The sequence below is a fragment of the Zingiber officinale genome, chromosome 7B (genome assembly GCF_018446385.1).
Source record: "Zingiber officinale cultivar Zhangliang chromosome 7B, Zo_v1.1, whole genome shotgun sequence".
NCBI classification, from domain to species: Eukaryota; Viridiplantae; Streptophyta; class Magnoliopsida; order Zingiberales; family Zingiberaceae; genus Zingiber; species Zingiber officinale.
Window position 1 is genome coordinate 106,080,926 of NC_055999.1, and position 17,667 is coordinate 106,098,592.

At 39.4% G+C, this 17,667-nt stretch overlaps 1 protein-coding gene across 1 annotated transcript; it reads right to left on the minus strand.

The window, feature by feature from the left end:
* Window positions 1-1,669: 1,669 nt before the first annotated feature.
* Window positions 1,670-2,283, minus strand: LOC122004026 (protein app1-like). Its single transcript, XM_042558978.1, has one exon. The coding sequence runs from the start codon at window positions 2,223-2,225 to the stop codon at window positions 1,845-1,847; it is 381 nt and encodes a 126-aa protein (XP_042414912.1). The 5' UTR covers window positions 2,226-2,283; the 3' UTR covers window positions 1,670-1,844.
* Between the last annotated feature and the right edge of the window lie 15,384 nt (window positions 2,284-17,667).

Consider the following 17,667-nt stretch of genomic DNA (forward strand, 5'->3'; position numbering starts at 1 on the left):
CTGCTGGTGCGTCGTGGGGAAGCCGAGCTGCATCGTAAGGCCCAAGGCTAGAGGTCAAAATTGCCATGGCAAAGAGGCCAAAATGGGAAAGGAAAGGAAGGATAGGAAAGGTTAGTAGAGTAGATTCTTAGATGATCTGGATAAGAGCTAAGATTGTGTTGGTGTTCATATAATGCTGTAAAAGATGATTTGTTCATCTCAATGCCCTGTCAACTCGTTCCTAGATTAACAAGGAAGAGGTAAACCATATATTGCTATTAGCTATTAGTGTAAATGGTCAAGGTATAAAGAAGGACGTGTTTAGACATATTGAATTTCGACTCCAAGATTTTACGTGACGATACTTTAACTATTGCACCGCTTTGAGGGGACGTGTTGATGTTTATATAATGAAGGATGACGGAGAGGTTGCGAGGTCAAAATGAGTTGGGTAAGTAATTGCATATCATAGTTTGGTAGGAAAGAGTGTATATCTAAGACTGTGTTGGTGTTTATATATAACAAAGGATGGCGGAGAAGTTGTAGGGTTAAAATGAGTTGTGTAAGTAATTGCATGTCATGGTTTGGTAGGAAAGAGTGTAGATTGGAGGTCGTCGGTGGTTGGCGGATGGTCGGACTACCAAGTGCCTAGTGGAGGGTGGTTTTCGATTGTCTATTCTGATCCAAATTATAATCTGACCGGGAAGGTGAACTCAGTGAGAAATCACAATTAATTACGACTGAATCACTATCCCGATCCAATCGTAATTATATTGTGGACCATCTCTTGGTCCAAAAAAATGGATCAGAGGATCCTCTTTTGGATTTTGGAGGGTTTGAAAAACGACATGTTTGAAGCCAGGGTTGGTCAATTCAGCTTAACATCATATCCCAATTTCATGAGAAGTCAACGGAGGCCATTGATGGATTCAAGTAGTTTAGAAGGTCACCTACACTGCAGTTCTTCATTAAAATTTGGTCCAGATCGTGGACGGTGTAAAATTAAAGTTATTCACAAAAGGAATGTAGGCTGGCCTGTTTAGTAGCCAGGCTTTAACGTGCTGAGTTGGATCCATGTATGTAAACCATGTCCAATCGAAATGGTTTGTTCATATTTACAAAGGCATAGTTAATGAGATAGAATGGATCACTCTTATCATTCAAAAATGTAATAATTATTTCAGAATAATAGTAAAAAATGATTATATATTATTTATATGAAAATAAATAAATTATAATATCAACTTATAATCTACCGTCAAATAAAAACATACATCTATTCTTGATCTTATTCTTTAGTCAACTTAACAGATGACGATCCCAGCGTCATCTTTATCAAATATTAATATTATTTGTATCATGTTTGACTTGTTGACAAACATTGACTAATAGAATAAGCTAACTAGGCAAGGTGAGTCAATAGATTGGAAGAGCCCGACGGATCGATTCGATCATAAGACTAGACAAGTTAGATGAATTAGAGAAACCGAGTTAGCTTGGGCATTAAAAGAGAGCCAAACGGGTCAAATGGCATGCTCATTTGTTTTCTTAGCTTATGTGGCGGAGGACCTTGTTTGGAATATGGAAACAAACACCATCAGGCAACTCTTCGCCAACTCGATCTGACTTTTGAATGTAGAAAAGCTTGTAAGATATATGTCAAAGTACTAAAGTAAATGAACATGCAAAGTTATAATCACAACCGAAACAATAAGTTATTCAAGTGTTATTACATAATGCAGACTAGTACACAAAGTTTTGCCAATATACTAACAAAACCATCATAATGATCATGACTAAAATCATACACACATATAATCTAGACACGTACGCTGTTATAAACTAAAATACACCATCGATATGGATTATGGAGACGCTGCAGGAGGCGGAGTGCTGAGGAAAGGAATGGAAGGGATGGTCGGAACCGAAGGAATGGGAGGCAGTGAAACTTTGGGAACGGCTGGAATCATGGGAATCAACGGTGGCACTCCTGCCACCGGCATTGTTGGGATGGTGGGCATCGGATTATTCGGCATCAATGGTGCTGAGACTTGCGGAACGGTTGGCACCGTCGGCATCAATGGTGGCGCTGCCGGAAGTGTTGGCATTGGTAGGGTTGGGACTGCTAAGCCAGCCGGGGGTGCAGCAGCCGGCGCTGTGTCGTCAAGGAGATGCCGAGCTGCGTGGCAATGCCCAAAGGAGGCAATCAGGACTGTCATGGCAAAGAGACTGAAAAGGGAAGCCATGGAATGGGAGCTAGGCAAGTGGAGTCGATATGAATAATTAAGAGCTAAGGCAGTGAGTGGATGTGAGGATGAAGCAAGGTGATGGTGTTTATATATAGATCGATCTTTGCAAGAAGGTAGATGAAGTTGGTTGGCTTCCAAAATGAGTAATGTGATTATGTGTCATGGTTTGGTAAGAACAAGTGTAGATTTATTTTATGGGGTTTGAAAAAACTCAAATTAATGTTTAATTTAAGGTGCCTATTCGGACATATTTTGATGCAAGGGTTGCTCAAATTAGCTTAACAGTATATATATCTCAATTGAGTTGGAGGTCAATAGAGGGCACTGATGGATTTTACAGGTAGTTCGAAAGGTCAACTGCATTCATCTTTCCTTACTAAAAGCTGGAACGGATCTTGGACGGTTTGACATCAAATTAAAAAAGCTACCAAAAATAGGTTAGAAGATTAAGTAGGTGAGATTAAAAGATTGACTAGGCTAGCTAGACGAGTCGATGATAGGCATCAATTGGGTTGGTTGAACTAAGCAAGTCACGTATTGGTCGACTTGGTCAAGCATACAAAGATGGTCAAATTGCGCCCGATGTAACTTTTCCTTTCCTTTTGAATGGAGCAATTGCTATTGAAGGATCGCGTTGCTCGCACAGTGGTGGCCGTAGCAACCAAGAAGGGCTCCAACACCTACAGCATGAATGAAGCTCGAAACCAATGCGAACAATCAACGAAACAATTTGAGTGAGCTGAGTTATGAGTGTTGTGCTCAAGTTTTTATACGCACGTCTTGTTATCTAATTATAAATGAACATAATGTGGTTGATATACCCAACTTCATGGAGCTATGATGAAAAAATAATCTTATGTGCTAGTCATTATTCTAAAGACTAATAGTCGTCCGTGATTTATCTCCTCCATATTGGTCCTGGACGGGTTGACAAGGACGCTGGGGATGAACGTATTCGTCTTTTTGCCACTATGATGAAAAAATAATGTAGTTGATAGTGTTTATTTTAATAGATTTTGGGATCAATTCCTAATGGATGTAAAATGTTCTGTTGGATGTCTGACATGTTGGGTTCCGTAGCAATATTAAACACAAAACACAATAAAAATGAACTCACCAGGGATTCATGCGAATTCTAATTATACATTTGGAGTAGGAAGATACATCTTGATGCGATGAGACCCTTTTGTGTATATGTAGAGTTAGGTCAATCTCAACATAATTAGTACATTCATCTAATAATAAAATATATAACTATCGTGATATTTTTCTTAAAGACATTTTATTTAAAATGTGACGCTAAGTATTTTCTAATGACATTTACTAAAAAATTATTAATTTTTAAAATAAAAAAAATCATATTAGACTATTTATAGTGACATTTTTTTACAAATACCGTATTATGAATCCTATTAAACCTAGTTAATTTTTTTCTCAATAATTAAAACCCTTTTTTAACCTAAACTTTTTCTACGCAAAGTTACCCTATCTCCTTCCTTCTTCTTGTCAAACAATTATACAGTGAAGATTTCATCACACGAACGTGTGAGTCGTGCGAGGCAACCCCTGGCGGCTTCTCGAGGCACTTGCTCATGACTTCATGAGGGGTCCATTTGCAGCTTCTCGAGGTAATCATTCGTGGCTTCACGAGGGACAGTTCACATCCTCGTCGCTCGATGCCTCATTTCTACTAAAATGGTTTCCAATTAAAGAAATATCATCTTTGTATGGACTGAGCTTGAATCATTAATATTAATTCTAAAATTTAATAATATCACTTTTACTTTATCATAATTTTCAATCTTAAAATTTAAGTATTATTATAATATGAATCATTAAGATTAATAGTTTCTAAGATTTCATCGCTAAACTCTATAAGTTCATCAAGTTTCTTACTGTTGGATATCTCTTCATCATATATTTCTTCGTAAGTGATATTTACATCTACTAGTAATTGGATGTAGATTAAATTTATAAATCAACTAAATGTACCTCCATTTTCACATTTTGAAATGCATCATGGTTTTGATAGAGTTCAGTATTTCTATGTTTGAGTGAGACTTAGAATTTGACCATCTTGTACTATGAAAATGAAAGATTCAAACTTGTTCTTGTAGTCAAATCATATCATGAATATTTGAATAACACAAACCTTTTTATGGGGAAAACAATATATTCAAACTCAATTATTTGTCAAGTCTACCATAGTAATCAAATAAACTAGATGTTTCATTAAATAAAAAAAACTAAGTAGAATATGTGATCAAGTTTATATAGTATAAGAGGAATGTTTATTTTTAGCCGAAATATATCGGTCGTTATAATAACTTTCAATGTTAAATATCTGAAAAACATACTCAATTCTGTAAATGTTGCTTAAACATCATTAGAAAGTAGGTCATGAAAAGTTATTAAAATATGTCTTTGCATGAGCATGTGACAGTCATGACTCTTCATGTCAAATATTTTTAATTATTCATATCCACGCTTCGAGTCATATTCAAGGCATACTCATTGACAAATTTGATTTCTTTCAACCAACTATATAATATCTACTTAATTTCTTTGTCCAATGTATAGCAAATCTTTAGAAATTTATTAGTTATTTCATGTCGATACAACTCATGTCTATTAAATAATTCTTTTAATTTCTCACATGATTTTGCAGTGTATTTAGTTTTCCCAAAACATTTATCACAGTATTGAAAATATTATATAAAAAAAATCTTAACATGCATCACATCTAAATTATGTCGAATGATAAGTAGATACTTCCAATATGACAACTTCCAAAATATGCTCTATGTTTTCCAACCACATTTTGAGACTTTAACAATATAATTATTTAAATCATCAGTACTCTTTTGAGTTATTGGTGCAAATCCATAATTATCTATTTCCTCAAGGATTTCCTCTCCTGACTTGATTACAGACAAAAGTTTTCTGACTACTTCATTTTTTATAAACTCTTTCTTATTTCACTTGAAAGGGTGCTTCAAAGGTAAAAAAATTATGATGATTATCAAACAAAAATATCTTCTCACTATAAGGTAATGAAAATGCATCAGACTCTGTAATTTAATGTAAACATGCTAACTTACTAGTCGTGTTTCATCCTGACAACATTAATATGTTGGAAATACTAATCGTTAATAATAAAGCAGTATGCAAGGTAAAATTAGTTTTACTTGCAATATCTAGAGATGTTAGACGAGTCGATCTGTGGCGGGGTGAGCCAACCTATGGTAGGGCGACCATTTGGCAAGACAGGGCGGGGTTGACCCGGTATCTTGGCTGGTTGAGAAATCTCCAACCCAACCCAATTCTAGGCGGGTTGCAGGTTAGGTAAGCCAACCCACAGACCCAACAAAAATTCAATAAAAATTTTGCGATGGACTTGGATTGGCCCGCAAGTTGCTCATCCAATGAAGAGAAAATGTTCATGAAGCAAAATGAATTTAACACCTATTACTTACCATAAAAATGATTATAAACCAATATAGTAGCCCCAATTGCAAAATGCACTGCAAAGAGCAGAAAGTGTGCTCTTATCTACGATGAACACAAGAGAAGTGCCAAGGGACCTTGACGACAATTTAAGGTACATAATAAACTGCTTCAACATTTCCTCAATACGCAGGCCAATCCAAACTGGCCGCGGGCGTCTCTGCTGGGGTCACGAGTCGAGTTGCGCGGTTCACGGGCCCAGACAGGTCAACCCATGTGAACTCACTTTTAAATGGGTTGATAAAATTTCAATTCAATACGCTTAAATTGTTTGACAGGGCGAGTCAACCCGATGGACTCAATAGAAATTAACAACTCTACATTCTATGATTCTTTCAACTCGACAATCAGATGTTGTAAAAAAAATATCTATCATCTTTTTCAGATTCTTTAGATATGGAATAAATACAATAAGGAACATATATTTGTCTTCCATGCACATCTATGGCGGTTCGTTGTATGGTGTTGATATAACTGACCAAGATAAATATTACTATTCAAATAGACCAAATGGCTAAAATTAATTTGTTAAAAGTTTTGGTGCAGGAAGTACCAGATGATCGAACTTAAATTTTGATTATTGCAAAGAGTTCAAAGTTAAGGTTTTTTTGTTGTTCTAATAAGTTGAACTGAATGTGCAGGCAAATCCTAAGTGATCTTAGGCAAAGGAGTCCTAACTGCAGTTAGACAAGTTGAAAGTCCTAGCTGCAGTTAGGAAACGAAGTCCTGGTCTAGAGGACTGGGCAAATTCTTAGCGGTTCGAGGACGTTGGATGAAATCCTAGGGTCGAGAACGCTAGATGAAAATCCTGGGGGTCGGGGACACCAGGTAGAAGACTGGACGAGTCGGGAATTAGGCGTCCAACATGAAGTCCTGACGTCTCGGACGCTGAGAAAAAGTCTAGGCGGTCTGGAGGACAGGTCTGGCAAAAGCTAATCTCTCTCAGAGGAATAGGAGAGGACATGTTCCCCGTTAAGGAAACAGTAGGCATCAGTTCGACCTAGGATTTTCGAAAAATCTAAAAGTCAGAATCGGAAAGTCCGGAGATTATCAAATATTTCTTTTTCATATTATTTTATTGTGCTAACTTTATTTTGTAGGGTATATTTGTTATTTTGAACTAATATGTCTTGCAGGAAGTATAATGCACAAAAGAGCCTCCGATGAACAATGTTGGAGTCGCCTTCCATATGTCTGAAGGTGCCTTCGAGAAGATGGGCTTCCCAGATTACGGAAGTTATCGACTCCAATGCTATGGGGATAAAATCTACAACTAGAGGTGCCTTCCATGGGGTTGAAGGCTCCTTTAGGACTCTATAAAAGAAGGATTCAGGCAGGTGCTTCAACATAAAGTTAGCACAATAAAATAATACAGAAAAGAAATATTTTACGGTCTTCGAACTATCCTATTCTGACTTTCAAATTTCCCGAAAACCTTAGGTTGAATTGACGCTTACTATTCCCTTAATGGGGAACGTGTCCTCACCTACTCCTTTTAGGAGAAATTACCTTTTGTAGACTGGTCCTACAGATCGTCTGGACTTTTGCTCAGTGTCCGAGACGTCAGGACTTCATGTTGGACGTCTGATCCTGACCCGTCCAGTCTTCCACCTAGTGTCTGTCACCCCCAAGATTTTCACCTAACATCCTTGACCCTAGGATTTCACCTAACATTCTAAACCCGCCAAGACTTTGCCCAGTCCCACGAACTAGGATTTTGTTATCTTACCACGACTAGAACTTTCCACCTGCCTAACCGCAGCTAGAATTTTCCTTTACCTAAGACCATTTAGGACTTTCCTGCACACTCAGTTCAACTTGTTAAAACAACAAGACATATTAATTTGAACCCTTTGCCATAATCAAAACTTAGGTTCGATCATCTAGTACTTCTTGCACCAACAATTCTCCCTTTTTTTTTATTATGGCAACACAATTCAAAATTAAGTAAAGCATAACAAAAAATAATGTAACATTAGCAATGAATTTGAGCATAAGTAAAATAATTTGATAATTTAAAAAATTTTACCCTTATGCTCCCCCTTTAGCAATGAATTTAAGTATAAGTAAAAAAAATTGACAATTTACAAATGCTCCCCCTTAATTTAAGGCAAATAAAAAAAATATGTTTTATTTTTTACTTGATTTAGCTTTAACCTTTCTCTCCCCCTTTAACATATATCAAAAAAGAATACTAAATACAGAGAAAATTGTTTAACTTGTAAAGATAGTACTTAATTTTCAAAACAATTAACTGTTGGTGCAATCGACCTCCAAGATTTTAATATCAGACAAATAAGTTTAAGTATGTTTAACTATAGAGCTTGATCTAGAGAAGTCCTAGTTGTTGGCTAGGTAAGGGAAGTCCTAGTTGCAGGCTAGGCAAGGGAAATCTCGGTAGATCGTGGAAGCCAGGTGGATAGGTCTTGAGGACTTGATCCCTAGGTAGCCGAATACTGAGGCAAGGGAAATCTCGGTATATCGTGGAAGCTAGGTGGATAGGTTTGGAGGACCTGATCCCTGGGTAACCGAATACTGAGTCTTGGTGAGTGAAGCCAAGTGGTGAAAAACCTAGGGAGAGATAACCTTAGGTAACGAGAAGTCTTGGAGGAGTGAACTCCAAGCAAGGTCGATCGAACCATCGGATCTTGGTAAATCTAGGTTTAGGTTTACCATTGTATTCTGCATTACTATTGTTGTTGGCTAATATAGTATTGTATGAAAGATCTTAGTGGATCAGGCGATCAGACATTGAGCACACAAAATCCAAACATGTTTGGAGGACCATGATTGGCAGGTAAGTTGAGGTAAACAACTGGAGAAGTGATAGTGAGGTCGGGTTCCTGATGGGAATAACCTAAGGTCACTGATCCAACTGAAGAAACCGGGAAGGTTTTCAAGTTGAGATCAAGACAGTTCTACTGTCTAATATTACTCGTGCATTATATATTACTGTGCTAACCTTTGTGTTACAGGGATACTTTGTTTAACTCTGTGTTGCAAGTTCGGCCGAATCGGTCGATCGAATGTACGGATTGGTCGACCGAATTAGGATGACTCAGCACAGGTCAGTTTAATCAGCAATGATCAAAAGCAAAAGGAAGCTACACTGATCGGTCGACCGAACCAGAGGATCGGTCGACCGAACGATCAATATTAAAGGCACAGTAAATGCAAATCACGGCAAATCTCGATGAACAGGGAAGGAGCCTGTTCGGTGGACCGAACAAAGGGATCGGTCAACCGAACCCTTAATGATCAATTAATACCGAAGATCGAATCAGCATCAGATCTCAGCCAGGAAGGAAGGAAGCTGGTTTGGTCGACCGAACCCAGGATCGGTTGACCGAACATCGACGATCTTATAAAAAGTAGCTCAAGGTCTAAGGCTGAAGGATATACTTTCTGATCATCTCAAAGCTCTCCTCTGTGCAAGCTACTCATGCTACAAGTCTTCTACAACTCTTCAAGCTACTCCGTCCGGAAGTACCGACCGAGCTTCAATTTGTACACTTGTCGGTATATTTTTTATTAGCTTGCATTGTAATTAACTCAAGTAGGATAGTAGGCTGTTACTATCTTACTCATCTCTTGTACGCACTGCTTCTTTCCGAGATCTTCAGAAAGATGGGTTATAGTGGATTGTCCATCGGTGCGGTCAAGGATCGTGGACCTTAGAGTAGGAGTCGACCTAGACTTTGAACCAAGTAACTGAACGCGTCCCTTTAACTTTTCGTTGCACAACTTTATTTTTAAAGTAAAAGAAAAGTTTTAAGAGTGCAATATTCACCACCCCCCACTCTATCGCACTCATCCGATCCAACACTAACTTTTGATCTTCTTCCAAAAATTTAACTTTTAAGCTCCCCCTGAAATCATCACTGTAACTTGTTGGGGATCTTATGTATGGTCGGCTATAAGGGAGTTGAATAGACGATTCCCCAAATCGATAGCTTCCTACACTTGTTAGTTTGCGCAGCAGAAATACAAACTAATATGAATACAAAGAAAGATAAAGATAAAGAAAAGAAATACAAACCGTTAACAAGCTCGTTTACGTGGTTCGGAGATAACTTGCTCCTACTCCACGACTGTCCATAAATTAGACGATCCCTTAATCTGTCGGTGGATTAATCCCCGAACACTCCCGCTAGCACAATCCTCCTTGTCGGCAGAGAAACCTCGCCACAACTCGATCAAGAGCACTCGGATTGCTAGGACACTAGTTGACTACTAATTAGGGTTAATCACCACTAATTTTGTTAACCTTAACCAATCTTCCAAACCTTGGTTATATAGGCCACAGGTTGGAAAACCTTGTCTACCAGTCGACTGGTGAAAGTGTCAATCAACTGCCCTCTATGGAGATTCGGTCGTTACAACCCAATGACTCGATACCAATTGATTGGTGAAAGTACCAGTCGACTGCTCCACACTGGCCGAGCGAACAGAAGCATTCTGTTCTCTCCCAGTCAACTGTCATTTCCATCAGTCGACTGATACCTCGAGTATAGTCTCTCAGCACTCGGACCCTCACCCTTACGACTCATTTGACGCTTCTTTGCAACCTTAGCCTCTTGCCTTCAAGCCTACTTCCTTTGGCTCTCATTCCTCGGATGCATCCAAGCCCGCGGCTCGTCCCTAATGCCATCTTTCGCGTATGCATCGAAGTCGCTTCTCTCGGCCCTTGTCCTTGCTGCCTTATCCACGGTCCCTCAGATGCTCTATCCTTCACCGGACCCGAAGCCATCAAGTTGAGTCATATGTGTATCCTGCAAACTTGCACACTCAAATACATATATCAAATACAAGGGCGAACCTAACTTAAACTCTTTACCCAAACACCAAAATACATGGTCGCACGGACCATTAGGATTGCTCCAATAATCTCCTTCTTTTTGATGTTTGGCAATACGTTTAAATTAGGAAAAGCATAATAGCAAATAAACATGCTAAAAATAATAGATTTATATTGTCAAGACTAAATACTTGGACTTACACCGCCGAATGGACTTACGTTATCAAGGCTACACACTTGGACTTACACCGCCGAATGGACTTACGTTGCCAAGGCTATACACTTGGACTTACACCGCCGAATCAAAAATGTAAACATGCATTGGAACCTATTTCAAGGCTCCCCCTATACCTATGCTCCCCATTGAGCTAGGAATTTACCACAGAGATATTTAAGAGTCTATCACAAAGCCCCCCCTACACCTAAGCTCCCGAGCTAGGATTTTCACCACTACAAAAGTATTTTAAGTTTTCCCACTTAAACCTTAATTATCCCCCTTTGCCTAATATCAAAAAGCTCTAATAATATCCCAATTGTCGAAACTTATTATCCAAATTAATCCTAAACTCATGTATTTATCCCCCATGGATATCATACATCTAAATGAGTTGATTTGGTCATAACCAATGCTAAAAAATAGTTTCAGACTGGTATCAGTTGACTGTCAAAAGTACTAGTCGACTGTCCTTATTGAAACAAACCCATAGAACTATTCTGTGTTCGATAAATAATGTTACCAGTTGACTGGCACACTGTTTTCAGCCCAATTCAACATTTCTGACCCACATTCAGAAATGCATAAAAAATTCCACAAGCATCTAAAAATTCTCAAATTTTGTGGAGAGATCTGTTTTACCCATGTCTACTTGAAAAAAATATATTCAAACATGTATCTATCAGTAATCCCAAGATTGACATAAAACCCAAAACTAGCTAAATGGTTCACCGTGACCTAAAGTCTTAGTTTTGACTTTCTCTTGATGTATTTGCTCATACTAAATCACAATGCATCCCTAGCATTGATATATGGCATCTATATATCCAAAATTAATTATCATGCAATATGACCCCCAATGTCATATTTCGTTGCATGAAACACAACCTAATTGTGCCAATTCCCTAGGTTTGAGACTCAAGCCCGTCTTCAAACCATTTGGCACACTCCATGGCTCCTCTAGACTCTCAAGTAAAATTCACTTGAGATCCATTTGCCATGGGTCTCAAATTAACTTTTTGAGCTCCCACTAGAGCTTTTATGCTTAGCCACCTCCCTAGGTGACTCATCTACAATTGCTAGGCCACATCGATGCACCTCCGGTGACACTTGACCTACAAACCTAACCTTCTTAACCTTGGACACCTTGTCCTTGGTTAATTTCTTCTTATCATTAAATGGCTTTCCCTTACCATTTATTAACTTTCTCTTTCTATAGTCACATGCAACTCTAGCATAAGACTTTCCCTTAGCCTTGGATACACTAGATCGGTATCCCAAACCCGATCTCTCATTGTTGGGTCTTTGACTACCCAACACCATATCTAACCCTCTAGATCCAACATTGAATCTCTCTAGGGTTTTCTCCAATTGATCAAGCTTTGTCTTCAAAGCTTGATTCTCCCTTTCTAGGTTCCTAAACCTAGAGTCAACATGTCCACCATGGGCATTCCTAGACCTACCCTTCCTAGGAATGTGTCTTCCCTTCTTGGGATTAATACCTTGGTTCTTCATTGCCTTCTTCTCTTTAAGTAATGAGAATTTAACTTGCCTAGGTCTATCATGCATAGGTCTCCTAGGGTTATGATCGACATTTACCCTATTCTTGTCATGATATTTAAAACTAAAATTTTTCATTTGTAAATAATGAAAATTATTCCTAGCATGCATGGGAACATAAGAATTTGAATTTGAATTACGATTCAAATTAGGGTATACCTCCCTTACCCTTGAAACTCCCTCTCGACTTGAGCTTTTCTTCTTCTTCTACCATTTTTTCAAATGCTCCAACTTCTTGAGCTCTCCCTTCCTTGGGCATCTTATGTGGTAGTGTCCCTTTTCTCCATACGTGAAGCATACGATGCGCATTCTCCTCCTTTGGGCTTCTTCATTCCTACAACCCTTGTTAATATTTAAATTGACTTGAATGAGTTTAGGAGTTATCTTCTTCTTATCCAACGGACACCTACTCTTGTAGCGTCGCTTCTCATTACACCCGAAGCAAGTGATGTGGTCCTTTGACTTCACTTCGATGGAGGTGCTTACTAGGTTGACTTCCAAGACTTCTTCTTCGCTTGTCTTGGATTCTTCTTCAACCCTTAAGGATGTTTCCTCATCCACACTCTCCTCTTCGGATGTTGAGCATGGCTCAACTTCTATTTGCTCCTCCTCAACTTGAGCAATTAAACTCATCTCCTTGAGTTCTACCTCTTCGCGTGTAGGGTTAGATTCTTCTTTTAGACACAACTTTATCTTACTCCACAAATCATGAGCATTCTTGTATTCACCTACACAACTCACAACATTATTAGGCAAAATATCAATTAAAATAGATATTACCTTTGAATTTGCCTTTGATCGTGATTGTTAGTCTTCCGTCCGATATCGTGGTCGGAGTTTTTCCCCTTTCTTGTCTCTTGGAATTTCGAATGGCTCCTTGATCATCATTATTGTGTCCCAATTAGTGTCGAAGAAGACTTCCATTTTCATTATCCAAAATGTAATGTCCCCTATGTAGGACCGTTGGGCCGTCTAGAGGGGGGGTTGAATAACCCTGTTAAAAAAAATAAAAGCAACCCTTCTCGAAATCTTAAACTAACACTTGTATAAAATTAGCTAAGCAGAAATACAAGAAAGAAACGAGGCACCGTGTTTGACTTGGTTACAACCGGGGAGGTTGTTAATCCAAGGAAAGTGATCGCACTAAAAACTCCTTCGGGCGGAGAAGTCTCTTACACCGGTGAAAGCACAAAAAAAGAAGCTAAATTAGAACAGTGAGTGCACAAGTGTTTGGAATGCTAATTACTGAGTTGATTCAAAGCTTCTGAACCAAGGCTATATTTATAGCCTTGGTCGGGGCGCCTGGAAGGGTTCCGGACGCCCTGGGGGAGATAAATTTTATCCCCCAATGTTCAGATCGAGTCAAAGCTCGATCCGGTCAAAAACTCAGGTCCGAGCGCCCGGAAGGGTTCCGGGCACCCCGGAGGGGTCCGGGTGCCCCGGTCAACTCCGGGCGCCCTAGACCCCAAAAGTCAACTCTGGTTGACTTTTTCATCCAAGACCTCTGCTTCGCTTCAGTCCCGCCTCGGTCCGGGTCTTCTGCTCCGGATTCGCTTACTTGGGTGATCTCTGCCTTTCGGAATAGGGCTCACCCGAACCCAACTTCCGGTCTTCTCGAGCAAGCTTCCCTCCGGCTTCTCGTCCCTCGGAATCGCTGTGTGTTTCCTTCTCGCCCGCCGGCGTACTCATCCGCAGTCTTCGTCCCTCGGACGCACCGCATGTCGTCCTTCTCGCTAGCTGCGTCTCTTGCTCCCCGAGCAATCTTCCGCTCCGGCTTTCGTCCCTCGGAACCACCGCACGCTTCCTTCTTGTCCACCGGGGTACTCTTCCGCAGCACCTCGTCCCTCGAACTGCCGTCCTTCTCGCTAGCTGCGTCTTCCGCTCGACTACCTGTGTTCCTAAGCTCCTGCACATTTAGACACAAGGTTAGAAACAAACAGTGTAGGATCGAAAATAATTTAGATATCTCCATAATAGCATGATATTGTCCACTTTGGGCCTAGACCCTCATGACTTTGCTCTTGGGCTCTCCCCAAAAGGCCTCATGCCAATGGAGATATCTTTTTCTCTTATAAACCCATGATCTTTCCCATGTGTTTCCAATATGGGACTATGTTTGCAACCTTGCAACCCCAACAATCCCCCCCTCAAACAAAGGACCATGGGCTTCCCACGTCCGATCCTTGACCCACCAGGACTTCCTGCCCCTCGGTCTACCCGACCTACTAGGACTTCCTGCCCCTCGGTCCACTCGACCTACTAGGACTTCCTTGCCTAGCCGCAACTAGGACTTCCTGCCTGGTGTCTGGTCCTCTTGATCCGAACATAGGAGCCCCCACTTTCTTTGTTCGAGGTCAATATTGTACTCACATGGTTCAATCAGACCATAGCTCTTGTGCACAGTTGGCGGTTAAATCTTCTGGCAGTCCGGGCTCTGATACCAATTGTAGGATCGAAAAGAATTTAGATATCTCCATAATAGCATGATATTGTCCACTTTGGGCCTAGACCCTCATGGCTTTGCTCTTGGGCTCTCCCCAAAAGGCCTCATGCCAATGGAGATATCTTTTTCTCTTATAAACCCATGATCTTTCCCATGTGTTTCCAATATGGGACTATGTTTGCAACCTTGCAACCCCAACAAACAGGACCTAACTTAACTTGTTGATCACACCAAAACAACCTTGGGGTTCCAACAATCTCCCCCGTTTTGGTGTGATCAACCCAAGTTAAGCTAGGGTTAAAATAGACATTTAAATAACATTAAGTAAATTAACTTAATTTGTAATTTAAGTACAAACAGATAGAAAAGATAAAAAAAATAAATCTATCTACCTCCCCCTAGACTTATACTTTCCCTTCTCCTCCTTTGATCACAAAAAAATGAGGTTCCAAGAAAAACAATCTAAGGGTTAAAGATTTAGTAAATTTGAAAAAATATTTAAAAGAAATTCATAAAAACAATTTTTAGTTTTTGTAAGAATTCATAAAAAAAATTTCTAAGTAAAGTTTTTAAAAAAATCTACCTTACGAAAAAAAACTTCTAAGTAATTTGAGCATAAATTTCTAATTTCAGAAAATCTTTTAACTTAAGAAAGAATGATTTTTGAGAATTTTTAAGCACATTTTTAAAACACATGACGTAGTCAATTAAAAATTTCTAAGTAAGTAAATTTCTAAATTGAAATAAAATGTTTTGAATAACCCTTTTTAAAACACTAATTAATTCTTGTATTAATGCTTCATTAGTAATTAAACATTTATTTCAATATTTTGGCTTCTAAGTCGTGACGAGGCACTAGGCCTTCTTGGTTATTGGAGCAATAACCACTTCCTTGACAAAACCTCATAAAGAAATTCTTTGTTTAATTTTCTCACTTAAAGTGCTAATTTTAATTTTAAAATTTAGTTTAAGCATGATTTAGGAACCCAATATAGGTTCCAACCTACTGGATTAACTAAAAAGTTTTTAGGAACATATTTTCTTGAAATGTTCCTAATTTGTCCAGGGTGATATTTAAAGTACCAATTTAAATTATTAAATCTTCTAAAATTGGTTTTAGATGAACATGCATGGTTTCTCAAGTTATCTACTTGAATTTTCAAATCATCATTTTCAAGTTTCAATTTTTCATTTGCTAGTTTTAATTTATCTAATTCTTCTAAGGGACAAGACTTAGCTAGAATTACTTTTAAATTTTTATTTTCACTTTCTAATTTGCAGCAATCTTTTGTTAAAAGTTTAACGAACTTAAACATTTTATCGGGAGGAAGAGATCGTACCTGACTTACCTTGTCGATCTCGTTGTCCGTTTCTCCCCCTGAGCTACTGCTTTCTTCCGACGTGTCTCCCCCTTCATTGATGCTCTCGATGCTCATTTCGGAAGAGCTTGAATCGCAGTCGTCGTCTTGATGACTCACCATCAGTGCGAGTCCGGAGAAAGCTTCGACTTCCGATTCGGACGATGTATCATCTCACGTCGCCTTTAGGGTCTTTCGCTTTTGGATAGGCTTCTTACCCTTCTCCTTGTCCTTGTTTTTCAGCTTGGGGCAGTTGTCCTTGACGTGCCCTTCTTCATTGCAGTGGTAGCAACAGATCGTTCTTCTCCTCTTTTCCTGCGGATGGTTAGTAGATCTGGATTTACAAAGTTTCTTGAATCTTTTTACCATCATTACCATTTCCTCATCGTCGAGAGAGGATTCCGATTTTGGTTCGTCTCTCGAGGCTTTGAGGGTGACGTTGTTTTTAGGCTCCTTCATTCCTGCACATCTTGACTCATGCACTTCAAATGTTGAAAAGAATTCTTCTAATGAAATCTTTTCTAAATCTTTAGAAATGTAAAATGCATCTACTAATGATGCCCATTTGGTATTTCTAGGAAAGGAATTTAAAGCGTACCTGAGCGAATCTTGGTTACTTACCTTTTCTCCGAGATTCGAAAGTCCGATGATAATTTCTTTTATTCTCGAGTGCAGATGCGCGACTGACTCGTCTTCCCCAAGTCGTAGGCTGGTGAGCTGATTGCGAAGCAGATCTCTTCTAGCGAGCTTGGCTTCGGACGTTCCTTCGTGCAGCTCGAGGAACTTCTCCCAAAGTTCCTTTGCAGAGTTGTATTTACCGATCCTGTTGACTTCTTGAGGCGGAAGAACGCTTAGCAGATGGTACTCTGCTTTGCCGTTCGCCACGAAGTCGGCATGCTCCTTTTTTGTCCATTTATCTATTTCCTTGTCCTCTGGAGCTTGAAAGCCAAGTTTCATTGTTAAAAATAATTCAATATCTGTTGTAAGAAATACCTGCATATGTTTTTACCAAATGGCAAAATCCCCTTCGAATTTCGACAGGTGAATGTTTGGTCCGGCCATCTCGTTGCTTCGTTCGGCGATTAGTCCTCCTGAAGCGCCTTGGCTCTGATACCACTTGTAGGACCATTGGGCCGGCTAGAAGGGGGGGTTGAATAGCCCTGTAAAAAAAACAAAAGCAACCCTTCTCGAACTCTTAAACTAATACTTGTATAAAATTAGTTAAGCAGAAATACAAGAAAGAAACGAGGCACCGTGTTTGACTTGGTTACAACCGGGGAGGTTGTTAATCCAAGGAAAGTGATCGCACTAAAAACTCCTTCGGGCGGAGAAGCCTCTTACACCGGTGAAAGCACAAAAATAGAAGCTAAACTAGAACAGTGAGCGCACAAGTGTTTGGAATGCTAATTACTGAGTTGATTCAAAGCTTCTGGACCAAGGCTATATTTATAGCCTTGGTCGAGGCGCCTGGAAGGGTTCCGGGCGTCCTGGGGGGGATAAATTTTATCCCCCAACGTTCAGATCAAGTCAAAGCTCGATCCAGTCAAAAACTCAGGTCC